The following is a 17636-nucleotide window of genomic DNA, read 5'->3' on the forward strand; positions in this document are numbered from 1 at the left end:
TTATAACATACACCAATGATCATTTTCTTTGTGACCTTCAGCCCTACTGAAATTTCTACCCAAAGAGATTCGACGTTTTCATTGGTAATGTCTTTATTACATGGCTTTAAGTCTGACTTTACGTAAAGACAAACCCCTCCACCCTTTTTAATCTCTCTGTCCCTCCTAAAAAGTGTATACCCATTTAAATTCACAGCCCAGTCGCATTTATCATCCCACCAGGTCTCAGTGATACCTATTAAATCATAATTTTCAATACATGCAATAGCTTGCAGCTCCCCTAATTTACCCGACAAGCTACGCGCATTAGCCAGCATGCAGCGGAGATTATTACTTCTCCCTCTGATGTTTACATTAGCTAAGGGAGAATTAGAGCTAAGGCAATTATGAGACTGCTTTCCTTGTAACGGAAGCTCCTTATCTGATAAACTATATGCCCCCCTCACTCCTCCCCCACAACCCTTTGCTAGTCCCCCTACCCCGTCTACACTAATTTTCCCATGGAATTCTAGCTCACCCACCCCCCCCTTGTCTAGTTTAAACACTCCTCCAACCTCTTAACCATTCTCTCCCCTAGCACAGCAGACCCCCTTCCATTGAGGTGCAATCCGTCAGGGCTGTATAGATTGTACCCCAAGGAAAAGTCAGCCCAGTGCTCTAGGAACCCAAACCCTTCCTTCCTACACCAAGACTTTAGCCACGCATTTAGCTCCCTAAGCTCCCGCTGTCTCCCTAAACTTGCACGCGGCACCGGCAAAATTTCCGAAAAAATGACATTGGAGGACCTTTGCCTAATCTTAGAGCCTAGATCCCTGAACTCACTCTTTAAAGTCCCCCACCTACCGTTCATTTTGTCGTTAGTACCGATATGTACCAAGACAGCCGGGTCTTGCCCAGCCCCTCCCAATAATGTGTCAACCCGATCAACCACATGCCGAACCCTGGCACCAGGAAGACAGCAAACTGTCCGGTTGAAGCGATCCGCTTGACAGATTACCCTGTCCACTTTCCTAATGATCGAATCCCCTATAACCACCATCTGTTTAGGCCTAGCTCTGCTCTCCTCCCCACCACTACTAGTGAAACTGGTCTCCCGGCTGTTAGAGAGATCAGCCTCACCTAGAACCGCCAATCCAGAGTTCACACTCCCATCTTCTTCACACAATCTGGCAAATCTGTTGGGATGCGCAAACCCTGGAGCAGCCTCCCTTTTCCTTTTCCCCACACTAGATTTTCTAACTGTCACCCAGCTTACTGCCCTATCATCCTTTTGCTGCTCCCCTCCCCCCCTACTATCTGACCCCACTAGTTCTTGTTCAGTTAACAAGAGACCCCTCTCAAGATTGTTGATTGAACGCAGTGTTGCGACGTGTTCCTCTAGGACTCTAACGCGAGCCTCTAAAGTGGCAATTCGCTCACATCCACAACAGAGGTATGCACTTTGGAACTGTTGTTCCACAACTGCATACATGTGGCAGGCTGTGCACTGTGTCAGACCTTCAATGTTGCTACCACTCATTCTCCCAGTTACAAGAACAGTTAAACAAAAATAGGTGTAAGGACTTGTAGTAAATACCTTGTTTTACCTTATTTTTAACTCCCTTAGTGTTTAACTCCTGAGTTTATAACTCCACTTACAGAGTCCCCACTAACTCCCTGAGTTTATAACTCCACTTACAGAGTCCCACTTAAAGAGCAATCACTTACAGAGCACCTACCACCAGAGCAAGCTCCACTGGAGTGCCTGTGGTTCTATTTATGCAGTCTGTAAAGGTGAACTAATCAAACCCCACCCTCCTCAAGCTGAGGGTAATTACAAGGGAATGTAACCTGCTGTAAGCCTATGGATCCCACAAACTTTGTAAATTAGCTCCAAAAACAACAATTACTTATGAAAAAAAATAAATAAAACCCAACAGTAAAAAAACACAATGGTTTTGATAAAGTTAGTAAAGAATACTTATCCCTTTTTAGTTGAAATGAAAGCAAGTTGATTCAACCAGCCACCAGCCTGTTAGTAAATGTGTAAATGTTTTTCTCCTTTTATAGAAAAGGCTATTTATGTCTTAAGGGATTATTTAGCAATTTTCGAGTTTGTGAATTTGTTTGTTTTTCTATATCAAATAAACTAGCATATCAAATAGTTGCTTATTTATTGATAGGGAAACTTACTTGAAATAAAAAAAACTCGTAAAACTTGAAAAATTTGAGTTTGAGAATATGGCTTGACTTTGCCTGTGACAACTCCCATTGACTTCTATGGGACTTCTAAATTCAAGTTTTTTCAGCTCAAAAAACCCAAATTGAGAAAAAAAAATCAACCTTGACATAGTTACATAGTTACATAGTTACATAGGGTTGAAAAAAGACCAGTGTCCATCAAGTTCAACCCATCCAAGTAAACCCAGCACACTTAACCCACACCTACCAATCTATACACTCACATACATACACTATATATACAACCACTAGTACTAACTGTAGATATTAGTATCACAATAGCCTTGGATATTCTGATTGATCAAGAACTCATCCAAGCCCCTCTTAAAGGCATTAACAGAATCTGCCATCACAACATCACTAGGAAGGGCATTCCCCAACCTCACTGCCCTCACCGTGAAAAACCCCTACGCTGCTTCAAATGGAAGCTCCGTTCCTCTAATCTAAAGGGGTGACCTCTGGTGCGCTGATTGTTTTTATGGTTTTTATTATTGACAGTTAATAAATCACCCCCTAAATGTAAAAACAACAGCAATCATACGATGTTTAATGAATTTGTTGGCACATAGCTTTTTTATCAGGGCACACACCGAGGGGTGATTTATTAATGGTCTAGTTTGATTTTTTTCTCAATATAAGTTATGGTTTAAAAACTCGAATGGCTGGTACAAAAATCCCAAAAATTTGAATGTATAAATTTGCCATGTAAAAGCTTGTGAGTTTCTATAGAAGTCAATGGGAGTTGTCATAGCCAAAGTCAAATCATATTCTAAAAGCTTGTAAACTTTTCAAGATGTTTTTTATTTGAACAAGCAAGGGAAATGAACAATATTTGCATTTTGAACCAAAATTATATGTACTATGGAGTCTTTATACTCGTCATTTTCTAAAGTAATCATTAGAGGGATCACTGCTATGTTTCAACTTTTGGAATGGAATAGATGGATTTAGTATCAGGGAAGGTGTCACAATTCCGCCACTTCAGACGGACGTGACTGTAGGTGTGGCTGTCTAGAGGGTCACCTGCTCAGTCTCACATACCTTGCACACAGGTCAGACTAGCATCACAGCACCCCAAAGTCCAGCCAACACTCACAAACTCATACACAACTTGCTGCCACCACTCTCATACTTCTTACACTTGCGATAAGAAATGCCAAGCACACTGGTAGAGAAAGGGTTAATGTAAGGAACTGACACACACACACACACACTCTCCTTACCAGCATTCAAAGGGTTAATCAGCATACAGCATGGAGAGGGCTAAGGCACACAACACAGTTACACACTCAGAGGGTAGGTATGTTTTAGAGCATCAAGGACAAACTTATTAAATTTTAGATTTAATATTATAAAAGGTATAAGAGTGCATATATAAAATATGATGTTATAAAAAAGGACATACAATAAAATAAGTACAAACAATTTTCTGTTTTTGGCACATTAGGGAAGATTAACCCCTACAGGCCTATATTATGACAGAAGGCTTTGTAGTTTGCCATTTTAGGAGAGTTTTGTACATTAGTATAATTTCCATTTCTTGGATATAGCCTTTATTTAAAGCATGGATAAACATTTGAAATGATAAATAAGCACAACTACATTACATAAAGATTATTATAGCAGGCTGTATCAAATTCTCCAGAATTTTATAAAAAAAGAAAACTATAAATAATAAATATATTTGATCAATTGGTGATAATAATAACAGTAATAATAATTACATTAATTCAAAGAAATAAAGAGATAGTGATTCATAACCAATACTGCACACTAGGAATAAGTCAAGCTAGAATGCTAATCCCATAGCCCACAAAAAATACTAATAAATCCTCAAGATATTATTGTACTTAGGGGCCCATTTTTTGGGAAATGGTAATTTTTTCATTATATTTGAAATTTACATATGTTTTTTTAAAAAAAAATTCAGATAATTAATATTTTCTTGAAAAATGTATTAAATTTTTTTAAAAGAACAACAAATGTCCGAGATTTAGAAAACGTTGTGATTTTTTTAGACTGATAAATAGAACGTCAAGAACCATTGAAACCTAGGGAGGCTTTTAATATTTACATTTTTAGAGTTTTATTAAAAACTCTAGAACAAATAGTATAGCCAGTGACAGCCTGTTCATTTTCAAGGGGGAGTTAAAGACATTATTGTGTTCTATTTCACTTTCAAGGGGAAGTTAATCACATAATTGTTTTCTACACACTTTAAAGGGAAACTTAAATGCATTTTTGTTTCCAAAAATGAGCAATGCTCCTAAAACGGCAACTGGAACACTTGTTGCTTGGGAAAAATAAAGAGGATTCATGGAAATTTCCTGATTTTTTTGAGAAATGACAATATATTTTTGAAAATTTAAAAAAAATTGTGAGGAAAAAAAGGTTAAACATTTTACTTACAAATAACACAAAATTCAAAATGTTTGTATGATCAACTTACAAATTTGAATTTCTAAAAACAAAAAACCCCCACAAATTTTAAAGTACTCAATGTGGCCATATTACAATATGCATATACCACAGATGATATCATCATAGCTTATATATACATCTATTCTTTAATTACAACCCATGTATAGTGCAATTTATAGTACTATTGATACTAATAGATGATTTCATAGTTTATGTCTTTTAATGGTCCTTTATGATCATTTTAGTATGAGTATGGGTACGCTCTATGGGGCTGATGTTGCTGAGTTACATTTTAGTCAAGAAAATACAGAGCTTTCTTGTGACTTATGTGCTTCCATAGGTGCAGCCCTTCCCTCTTCCATAGTTTTCTCCAGATTAGCCTTCCATGTATAAATAAATCTTCCAGTCATCAAGCCTATTTACAACTAAATATATTTTATCCATGTCATATCAAACAGAGAGAATATTGTATCCATTAAGATATTAATATATAATATTGCATAATTAGACCTATGTATGCCAGTAACACTTTATTGTCACTCATGCAGTGAATATCATTAAAAAACAGGTCCTTATTTCTTTAGCTTTAAGTGGCAAGGTATAAATTCTAACTTCATTTGGTCTGCTTTGTTTAAAAGTGTGCATTATGCCAGTTGTACAAATTATATTAATATATGTTTCTGAACATAGTTACATTTTAACTTTTTATTCAGCTTCAGATAAATTCAATTTGAATAGGTTTCAAAGTTATGTAGAGAGATGATGTTGTTAGTTTCAGCTGGATGGACATATCCAGATCAGGGTAATATTTCTCAGATAAATACATAATTATGTATCATTTGAAGTGAAGTGGCAACAAAGAGAGAAACTGAATTATGTAGCCATGCATGTGCTTTTTTCATATGAAGACAATCATTTCATTGCATTGTAAGCATTCCTTTGAACATGAAAAAGTAGGTTAGGTAAATAATGGCTTTAATATTGTTTTTAGTAAAAAAAAATCAGGTCTGCATGTGCAATGAGGTAAAGTAAGAAACTTTCCACAGTTGGAATTGCGGAGGCAGCAACAAGTCACTAATGATGAGTGAATCTGTTCCGTTTTGCTTCAAATGATTTGCTAAATGGCAAAAAAACTTGCAAAATGGCAAAAATATTGCACGTCAAAAAAATTCTTACACGACAATTCTTATGACGGACGCCAATTCTTTTTTACGCAAGAGACAATTATTTTGATGAGAGAGACAATTCTTTTTGGCGCAAGACAATTCTTTTGATGCGAGAGACAATTCTTTTCTTTTTGGTGCGAGACAATTCTTTTGATGTGAGAAAATACTTATTGATGCAAGAGACAATTCTTTTGATGAGGGACAATTCTTTTTGAGGAGGGACAATTCTTTGGACACAGGCAAAAATCTGCCAATGGCGAAACATGGAAATTTGCCACAAATCCATGCCTCTGGTAATTTAAAGAGGCAGTTGTCCCCCCTTGGCCCAGGGGGACAGCATTTGGCCTGCTGCCTAAGATGGAAAATGGGCCAGGAGCAGTAAATATTGCATGTACACCTAAAAGTAGAAACTGAATATTCATTATTTCAATATTTTTTTTTTTTTAGAGGTTTTTTGGGACCACCTTTTTTTTGTCTTGGAATTCATAGCAAAACTTTATTTTAAAAAAGAGCACTTTTGATTTTGCTCATTCTTAAGCATCCATAAAACCAAATACTATGGAACATCATTTTTGTTAACAGCATTTTTCACAGTTAAGAGTTCATTTAATTTTTTACAATACCCATGTTAAAAAAAATCAGTTACTATTTAAAATGTAAAGTAGTTTCACAGAAGGGGATAAGTGATAACTGTTCTATTTCAATTAGTTGTGGATGACTGCATTGTTTCAGAGGAGTTTGCATCAGTACATTTTTCAATTGCAAAACACTCATCTATTTTACTGAATTACTGAAACCACAGGTGGATTAGCAAACCCTGTCAAAAACTGATTTTCTAAAACCATATAAATATTTATAGTTGGAATTATTTAAAGAAATACTAATGGAGAAAGTCAAGTTTATGCTGTAAAACAAACAGTATAAGAGTATGGAGATAATGCTTTCAACATAATGACTACCTCTATCATATATAGTGGAGAAAATATAACAATGTAACAGATAGTTTTGCAGATTGCCTTAAAGGCATAATAAACCCTCCTGCACAGCACTGCTCAACTAAATGTTACTTAGCTGTTGCTGGACTACAAATCCCAGAATAATGTAACATATAATGATGCTAGAGGCATGCTGGTAGCTGTAGTCAAACAATATTCTTTAAGCAATTTTGCACAATAAAACTTTTCAGGATCTCCGGTGCCCATGGCAGCATTGAAATGCAAAAAAAAATCCTTTAATGAGATTCCCATCTGATGTGTGTAAATCTGGCACCATATTCTCTGCGTTTTAAGCACAGTTTCCCAGCACTTAACAAGTCTGTCCTTTATCCCCATGTCTGATTCCTGTGTCATATAATGAAGAGAAATAATTACTTAATTATCTCTATATGTAAGATATCAGCAAGATGCCTGGCATAGTGCTGGGAATCAGCATTCTCATTGGTCAATTCTCTTGCATCTTTAAGTTTTTAGTCCGTAGAATTCTTATCGGTGAATTACAGTTGGGTTTAGCGTCCCTTTAATGTTAATTTATATTTCAAGTGTATTATTTCTGGGCATTAAAGACCTATACATGTGTTACAGAATAATTTAATTATCCTAAAAAGTTGTTTTATTGCTGTAGAAAATGTTACTCTGTTGGGTAAGTCTTACTCAGACCAAGCTTCTGCTCTTGTACAATGTTTACAAATGGTAAGGAAAATATGTAAAGGGTTAATTTTCTTGTATGATTAAGATAATCTTTTGAGGTAAAAGCAAACAAAAATTGTTAACTACTGCTATAGAATATGAAATAGAATTATTTGCTGGGCAATGTATAGCACAGCAAAAACAATTACATATATCAATGTTTACAAATTCCATAATCATATTTTAAGATTTTGCAGAATGTATATTTCTAAATTCTACTATGAATGTATTTTCTTGCCATACACTAGCACTGGCTATTCTGGCACTTTTCTTTTCTGATAAAGTTTACAAAGGTCACTAAATGTACTATAATATTAATATTTTAACTGGTCCTATGGTTATATCATCTTACTATGTAATAGTGAGCTCATTAAAAGATGGGAAATGTAGTAAATTATGTGAACAGGATAAGTGAAAAAATTAGAAAGATAAACTAAATTAAATATATATTTGCTGAATTGGGATTTCAAGGACCTCAATGAGGTCATTTATAGTTTAAAATATATATTATTTATTCACCATTTCTTAAACCTAACATAATTTCTTTCAGGCTTACAGTTCCAATATATTTAATTTCAGTTACTTTTTTATAGCTTCGACCATATTCCAAGCATTCCCTTTTAAATTCAGCATTTTTCCTCTACCTCTTCCTCTATTATCCTACAGTTTTTGGTAGCTAAATCTATTTGTAGAATACAAAACAGTGTGTGGTTGATTTTATTTTCTTCATTGCTTCCTTTTCTAACTTCATAATTTAGAGATAATCAGGTGCATTTGCAAAAGGCATATAGATTGTAAGCTCTACGGGGCAGGGACCTCCATCCTCTTGTGTCTTTGACTCTTAACTTATTGCAACTGTATCTTGTATTTATTTGTGCTTATTGTAATACTTTGTATTTATCTATTTTAATACCCCTGTTTATATTAATGTATTCTACTGTACAGCGCTGCGTACATAAGTGGCGCTTTATAAATAAAGTTATACATACATACATACAAAAGGCAGGGCTCAGTGCAAAAGTGCAAAAAAAACAGACACAAGGTGCAATGTTGTTGGTCCTTTACACACTGCCCTGACATGACTGTTCACAGTTGCAGGTTCTTCATTGCTGGAGCCTTTAGTGATTGCGTAGAGACTGGCAGAAATACGTTTATCTGGAAAAAGTAATTATAAAATACTATTACTATCTCTATGGAGGAATATGTATAAAATAAAGATTTAACAAATGCTTTCAATCAACATTGGAGGAACTTTTCTGCCTTTTAAGGTATTATTGGCTGCTTATGATAACATGTTTACTAATATTTTTAATAGTGGGGACAGTTTCCCCATATGTAATAAAAGGTACAGTAACTCATAACATCCAATCAGTCATAGTATAAGTTGGGAAAACTTGCAACTGGGTTGAGAGATTCTTGAGCAGAAACTACCTGGAAAGCTGAGCACAACATATTTTCAGCACCACATTTATTTTAAATGGCCTTAGGCAGTTATTAGAATCTACTTTACAAACTAATAAATGAATAATAAATATTTAATGGTGGTAAATTATCATTGTAATCGTGTACATTTATTCAAAATTGATTTTATTATAATAGCATTAGTTATTTTATACTGAGACCTGTTATGGTGAATGGTATCTCTAATCACTGTTTTATGTGGAATTCTGTTATAAGGATACTGATACTGACTAAATTAAGTACAAGATAGCATTCAGATATATAGTACCACAAGATATATATATAACTTTAAAGGAAAGGAAAAAAAGGAAGGAAAGGTAAAAACTAAGAAAGCTTTATCAGAAAGGTAATGTAACATACATAAAAGCTGCACCGAGTCTATCTAAAGAAGCACAGCATTCTTGTCTCCTTTTTTGTAAACATGTTCTTGGGTATCTGACTTCCTTTCTCTGAAAAATCCTTCATTCCGAGTGCCAGAGTTTGTGCAGTTCTCACCTGCTTCCCCCTCCCTAAGAATGCATAAGGACTCACTTCCCCCTCCCTTAGGAATGTGTAATCTGAGCTACCAACAGCTAGAGCTGCAAGCAGGAAGCTTCTTAAAATCACAGCTGTTGTCTTAAACAGAGGGAGCTTCTAGGGCTCTTTACTTAGGTATACGAACAAGCTAAAAGGATTGAGGAGGCCGCCTCATACATATGCAAATAAGTCATAACAGGATTCTGGGAAGAAATTCCTTAAGGCTCCTAGAAAAGTCCCATTTACATGGGCTTATCCTATAGGCTAAAGCTCACCCACTGGGTTTAAAGCAGAAGCCAGAATAATAGCTGATCAGATTCCCAACTACAGACCGGTTTCACCCTTTTCAGGGCTCATCAGTGTAGCACAGGGTTTTCTGATCAGCTTAGGTAGAGCCAGGAGTGGGGATTCACGAACAAGCTAAAAGGATTGAGGAGACTGCCTCATACGTATGCAAATAAGTCATAACAGAATTCTGGGAAAAAATTTCCTTAAGGCTCCTAGAAAAGTCCCATTTACATGGGCTTAGTCCCAGCCTATGATTAAGTACCAGGAGGTACGAAACGCGTAAGGCTCTCTGTATCATGTGTTAAATAAAAAGTTTTTTGATTTTACTCCTACTTCTCATGAACAATCACTATTCACTTTTGACTCTACCGGAGTGCCTGCCACTTCTCTATTTTTGAGACATATCCACGATGGCTCCCTTTGGCTGAAGGTCTGGGGCATGAACACCTGGGCCAACCTATACTATAGGTGAGATCCTTTCTTATGAGCATATGTACTACTATTATGTTATTTATCCTTAGTCCCATTTACATGGGCTTATCCTATAGGCTAAAGCTCACCCACTGGGTTTAAAGCAGAATCCAGGATAACAGCTGGTCAGATTCCCAACTACAGACCGGTTTCACCCATTTTGGGGCTCATCAGTGTAGTGCAGGGTTTTCTGATCAGCTTAGGTAGAGCCAGGAGTGGGGATTCATGAACAAGCTAAAAGGATTGAGGAGACTGCCTCATACGTATGCAAATAAGTCATAACAGGATTCTGGGAAGAAATTCCTTAAGGCTCCTAGAAAAGTCCCATTTACATGGGCTTTGTCCCATTTACATGGGTTTATCCTATAGGCTAAAGCTCACCCACTGGGTATGAGGCAGTCTCCTCAATCCTTTAGCTTGTTCGTGAATCCCCACTCCTGGCTCTACCTAAGCTGATCAGAAAACCCTGCACTACACTGATGAGCCCCAAAAAGGCAAAACCAGTCTGTAGTTGGGAATTTGATCAGCTATTATCCTGGCTTCTGCTTTAAACCCAGTGGGTGAGCTTTAGCCTATAGGATAAACCCATGTAAATGGGGCTTTTCTAGGAGCCTTAAGGAATTTCTTCCCAGAATCCTGTTATGACTTACTTAGGTATAGTAATACTTTCTGCAGAATAGGTATAGTGTTCTAGGTAGCACTAACATGGCAAATCTATTGGCAGTAAAATGTCAAAATGGCTTTCCTTCTCCTTTAAGCACTTTAAGTATATTTTGATCCCATTAATTATTTTGCTAACAAATACCTACAAATGCTATTTCTTGATGAAGAACAAACTTTATTTAAGGTTTAATATTTTCTATGTATTAGTGAAATACATTGTCAATTGTCTATTTCTTTGAATACATTTTTTTTTAAAAGTACTGTATTATCTGTATAGTTTATAGTCATATTAGTAAAATGAAAATATTTTCTTCACAAGTAAATATGTATTATAACATTATTATGAAGGTGGACAGTTTTATGGCAGCACAGAAAAGATGGCTAAAGTTTATGATCCTTCATAATGCTCTTTTTTTCTGATTGAAAGCAATTTTAAATGGTTAAACTATATGTTGCCTACATATTTATTTATACATGTATATACATATCTAGGACTGACTATTTCTTTAAAAAAAATTTAAAAAATGATTTTTTTTGTATAAAACAAAACGTTTTGTCACATCTTCAATGTGCAATGTGCTATCGGATGTAATGTAACACTTGCAGTATTTATTTTTGGTGTATGTTACATTACCTTTACAGAATTGTTTTCCCACTTTTTTTACAAGCCACCTGGTTTTGAATCATCTTGTTTCCTTTTTATTCTTTTTTTTACTGTAATCTATAGGAGCCACCACAAAGAAACAAGCTGATGATATAGCCAATAATGATCGTGGGGAAGATGAAGGTATTTTTTTATATTCAAGCTCAATTTTGATGCATGAATATTCTTTTTTTTTTTTTTATTCCAAAATAAGTTTTCTTTTTTCATTTTCTTATTCCCCCCAGAATGCTTTTGTGCTCATTTTGATTTTCTTTTTGTTTGGAAGGTGCTTACTTTCCTTTTATTTTTTATAAGCACTATAAATTAATTTATGGTTATTTTGATATTTTGAATGCAATTTTTTTTTTAAAGTCCATCTCAGAGTTAAACCAGTATCAACACATATACTGTAAGTAATTATTAACCTGACAGATAATATAATATGGGCCCGATTCACTAAAGTCCGAAATAAGGAGTGCTATTTATAGCATGCGCTAAAAATCTTATCTCTTCTTATTTTTCGCTCGATTCACTAAAAGGACACTTGTCATAATTAAGAAGTGATGTTCTTGGCGTTATTTATCTTGCGACGACATATTTTCAAGCTACGTGCTGCGTAATATGTTGTGTGCTGCGTAATATATTGCTTGAAAATATGTCGTCGCAAGATAAAGACCGCCAAGAACATCACTTCTTAATTATGACAAGTGTCCTTTTAGTGAATCGAGCGAAAAATAAGAAGTGATAAGATTTTTAACGCATGCTATAAATAGCACTCCTTATTTCCGACTTTAGTGAATCGGGCCCTATATGTTTAACTGGAAAATGCCACATTATCTACAATAAAGAGTTGATAAAACAAAACAAAAAAAACCCAACAATAAAGCTTTTTAGTTAGGTAAAAATCTTAAATATCTTTTTAAAAAAATCTTTTGTCTACTTTATAATGTAATTTTTATGTCTTTAATATGTAATACTGGGGTACTATCAATTATATAAATATCTATGGATTTTCCCAAAAACCAGCATGCTAAGCTTTTACTAACTTAAATATACGAGGAACCATTTTTTTCCAGAGAAGATTATTGAAAAACCCAACTTATGGAAGTTATATTCAAGATCAAGGGCTTGATTTTTTTAATACTACTGTATCTGATATCTTTTTAATTGAGGTGTATTGATTGAAAACGCTTTATTGTCTATCTATTATTTTAAAAATACATTTTCAAATCAGTCAATGTGATTCATGTTAAAAAAAAATTTTTATTTTATTTTACATTATTTTATCACAAAGAAGTCAAAATATACATTCAATTATTTTTAATGAACTCTAAGTTACTAACTGCCATCATAAAACAGGTAAGGGTCACAGAAACATTATATAGACCAGTGAGAATTACCACATTTGCAGTGAATTACTATGAGGACATTCTTCCTTCAAGCTGACATAATATCAGTATAATAGTGTATTCTAGCAATGTATACAAAATGAACTGATATTTATTGCACAATACAATACATTAACAACAACATAATCTTCTAAAATGTTTGATGTGATGCGCACATAAAAAATGCAAATACCAAAGAAATCTTATAGTTTACATTTCAGTGTTTATCAAACCGGAAAACAAATGGTGACAGTACATGTGGAAATGTTTTGTGCTGACTCTTATGGACAATTGCTACCTGAAATGTGGAGCGTATTCCTCTATTTTTTGCTTCCTTTTCACCATATATATTTCTACAATGTCATACTTTTTTTATATATCATTAATACATCTTTTTTCACTCATAATAAAAGATTACCTTTAAATTGTAGCTGTCTTTTATTGAAAGCTTGTTGTGCATTTTGTTGTATAATTACTTTTTTATTGCTGCAGATTGGATCTTATGGTTTGTTTATTTATTTATTTTTTGTAGCTTTTTTGATTAACATAAATCCATTCTTATGCTCCAGTAGAATCTGGGGTTTTTTTTTCCTTAAAGAGGACCCTTTTTATTTTCAATTAATAACAGGTGTGGAAAGAAGCTTCTCTAACAAAGGTTAGAGAAGGTAATGTAAGGTAATATTTTTGCTATTGCAGAGCTAAAAATTTTACTCGTCCTGTATCACAATGTTAGTCTAGGCTAAACAATAATATACAGCTTTATAAATACCTCTATTAGTGCTTTGTAAGACATTATTCCTATAATCCTAATTCAAATAATGAACCTGTGCACCAGTGATTTCAGGCCATTGCCGTAGCATGAAATGTGGGTGAATTTCAGGTCCTAGACAAAAGATAAAAGATGTATACTAAGGGGCAGATTTATCAAAACCTGAGTTCGAATCCCGAATGGGAAAAATTCGGATTGGAAACGAAAATTTCGGAAGATCGCAAATATCCCGAAAATGCTTACGAAAAATTCATATTAGTCACGAAAATATCGTATTAGTCACGAAAAAATCGTATTGGCGATCCGAAAGTCACGTAATTTTCGTACCAAACCATTGCAAACAGCGGCAGTCTTTCCAAATTTTTCGCGCGGGCGCACAACTTTTCGCACGACTTTTTCGTGCGCCCGCGCTCGAAAAAATCGGGCGCGAATCCGCTCGGCGCGTTCGGACCCGTTCGGGTCTTAATAAATCTCCCCCTAGGGATGAGCAATCATTATCCCCTGATATAGTTTTTATTATGAAATTTAGTCATCACCAATGGACATGCTATTTTAGCTAATAAAAACAGTAAGATAAACCAGCATATTAACCAAAAAAAAAATGGAAAACTTGTAATTGACTTGTATAAAGTAGAGCATTCTTTGTGTTTAAAAAAAAATGAACTTGTTTAATGCTAAATTGAATACTAGATTAAATAAGTTAAATACATTCCAACAATATATCAGTAGTGGAATCTCTTCTGCGACCAATGTCAAGAAATCAAAAAGGTCCGCAGACGCATCAAATAATTTGCAGTCACATAAAAAAAGTTGAGCATGTGAAAAAAGTTATGTGTTAGCCACATTTCAAAAAAGTTTTACCATTTTGTTTTCAAGTTTTCAGCAGTTTCACAAAATCTTTTGTGAAGCAAAATGGGACAGAATTGCTCATCACTAATAATGACATAATCTATTTTTAAAATAAGTGAAAATGAAAGCACATATTTTAAAAATACTTTCACTCTTTCATTTATTGCCATAAAAATTATAATCGACAATTCCCATACGAAAATATAATTTCTGGTCAAATATATAATCTATGATGCATGTGTATTTACATGGTCACGCGTGGCATAGATTATAGCTAAAATCGGAAGGGGTTAAAGAAATGTTGATTATGTCCAGAATATTCTTTTGCCCTAAAAAGAATAAATTTGACAGCAGAAAGATATCTCTATTCATATCCTCTTAGAACTTTTACTGTAAAATCATGGCATGATAAATGGTGTTTGGTACTAAAATGCACCAAGAAAATAATGCATACATGAAGAAATATATTAATAATCAATTATCCGGAAACCCATTATCCAAAAAGCTCAGAATTATTGGAAGGCCATCTCACATAGACTCAATTTTAGGCAAATAAATTAATTTTTATTTTTTAAAAAATGATCCTTTTTCTCTGTTATATTTAAATAGTACCTTGTACTTGACCACAGGTAAGATATAATTATTAAAAAAAATCATATTGTGTTTATTTCATGTTTAAATTCTTTTTTAGTACACTCATAGAATGGTGGTTCAAATGGCTAAAAGATCCTTTATCTGGAAAACCCCAGGTCCCAAACATTCTGGATAATAGGTCCCATACATGTGGTACAAATGTGTAAATAAATATATAATAGAGGGACTTCTACTAGTGATGAGTGAATCTGTCCCCATTTTGCTTCGCAGGAAGATTCGTGAAATGGTTAAAAATTTGCAAAAGGCCAAAAGTGCTAGAAAAATGACACGAGTGTCAAATAATTGTCGCATGCAGCAAAAAAATTACACTTACGGCAATTTTTTGGCGCATGCCGAATTTTTCTGTACCAAATTTTTTCTCCCAGTTTGTGAAACAATGCACCAATAGTGCAATTTGGAAATTGGCATTGAATCCATGCCTGGCAAATAATTTCTCTTATCACTAATTTTTACCAATAAGCACACGTTTTACTGCTCAGTATTTTTTATTAGTAAATGCTTCATTCCTGACAATTCAGACTAGTACCTGTATATAGTTTTCTAATATTGAGAATAATCATAGCAATAAATGTATCCACTGCCTGTCTATTGAGTTGCAAAGAATTGCACTTTGACAGCACTGAAGGACCATTTATTTTAGTTTTAGATGGCTAATTATGAAAATCTTAAAAGAAATTTTCATTTGTTTAATTTAAGATTAAACTTTAAAAATACTGTACAGTTCTGCTACAATGTACCTTATCTGAAATATGTCGGTGATCAGAGCCGGCTTTAAAAAACGACATTTTTAGAATGATTAGCATAAAATTCATGTTTGCAGCGTCTTAAAATTATGTAAAGCCTTTAGGATATGCAAAACAGCTCGTACACATTCATATGGAAAAGCAAGTTGAGAAATAAATGCCACCAACATTATCCTCTGGGCATTGCACACAAAAACGTTATAATTCTTTCCTCTGACAAGAAAGAGAAAAAGGGTATTTTAAGGTAACTTCATTTTACTTTAAACCATATGTTTTCAAACCTGTCCTTCCCTACACCTGCAATAATATGTATTGTCAGAGCAGCAGAGATGTAACAGTATCGTATTGGGATTTCTGGAAAACCCACATTGGCCTTTTACCTGTATTTTCTGTAGTGGGGATTCTTATACTTTGCCACTACACGGCAATGCAGAAGATAATTGATTTAAATCTTGCTTATGGATCTGGAGCTATAAAAGTGCTTAACACTTAAAAGTCCCAAAATGATTAACAGTTTTGGGGCCATGTGTAATCTACACTCTGCAGGCTTCTTGGTTAAAAGAGTTATAATGACTTAGCCTTTCACCCTCTGCTGAACTGCAGCACTGTATTTATGGTTCATTCTCAGGTCTATTTGCTTCGGTATAGTGCCCAGGGACCTGTGCCAGTTCAAAAAGGGAGGAAGACAGGGTGGTGCCCTTGCTGTTATTTATACTTTACACATATGCTGCTGGACTACCCAATTGTTTTTTTTCCCCTTATTATTTTGCTGAAGAATGCTGGGAGTTGTAGTCCAGCAACACCTTGGCACCCAAGGTTGAGAAATAGGGCTGTGTAGGAGCTGTGTATTTGTTAGGAGCACTGCGAGACCGGCGTCTCCCTACCTCAAAATGAGCCGGTCGAGCTCTGGCGCACAGTGGCCCTAAGCGCATGTGCGGACATGCTGATGTCACTATTGGTGCCAAATTCAAACTTTAAAAGCCCTATTCAGGTTATTGTCCTTGCCCAAGGTTGTTCTGTGTTTCTAGATCTTTGCTAAGTATACCTATTGATTGACTTTCTGGTTTTTGACTCCTTGCCTGATTTTAACTACGATTCTTCACTACCTGCCACGGACCTTTGCCTGATTTCGACTTTGCTTCTGCCTGATCTCTTTTGTACCGCGTTTCCAGGAATAACCTTCTGTCTCACCTAAGAGGTTATCCCTGGCAGTTACAGGCTTCTATACTTTACAGCCTGTAACATATTTATTCTTCATGATTGTGTAACGTTGCTAAATGTATTGGCATTAAATTGATATAGTAAAGTTACAGAGAACTAGGGTTGCTTCTAATAAATGCAGTCTCTGGCCTCATGTGACTTCACCTTTATTTGATCATTGTCTGTTTTCCTCTTTAGATATCCATGATCCAAACAATAAGAAACCAGTTATGGTATATATTCATGGAGGATCCTATATGGAGGGCACAGGAAACATGATTGATGGAAGTATACTCGCAAGTCATGGAAATGTCATTGTTATTACCGTTAATTACAGGCTAGGAGTTTTAGGTAAGTAAATTATGTTTATTTGCATTCCTGTAGCATTCTAAGCATTTTCTATCCCTCCAGAAAAGCTGAGCAAACAATGTCTGACAGATCTACGATCTGATCAAATCATATAGATTCTATTTGCATACAGCGTTCCTAGAATATTCGG

General features: G+C 34.9%; 1 protein-coding gene across 3 annotated transcripts in view; it reads left to right on the plus strand.

Annotated features, from left to right (window-relative positions):
* Window positions 1-17636, plus strand: part of nlgn4x (neuroligin 4 X-linked) — a 168645-nt gene that overhangs the window by 95573 nt on the left and 55436 nt on the right. For 2 of the 3 annotated variants that reach the window (XM_031895773.1, NM_001171828.1), the window contains 1 exon segment: window positions 17336-17488. In XM_031895773.1, the coding sequence (XP_031751633.1) occupies window positions 17336-17488 (153 nt within the window). 3 annotated transcript variants of the gene reach the window in all.

The sequence above is a fragment of the Xenopus tropicalis genome, chromosome 2, assembly GCF_000004195.4.
Source record: "Xenopus tropicalis strain Nigerian chromosome 2, UCB_Xtro_10.0, whole genome shotgun sequence".
Classification (NCBI taxonomy): domain Eukaryota; kingdom Metazoa; phylum Chordata; class Amphibia; order Anura; family Pipidae; genus Xenopus; species Xenopus tropicalis.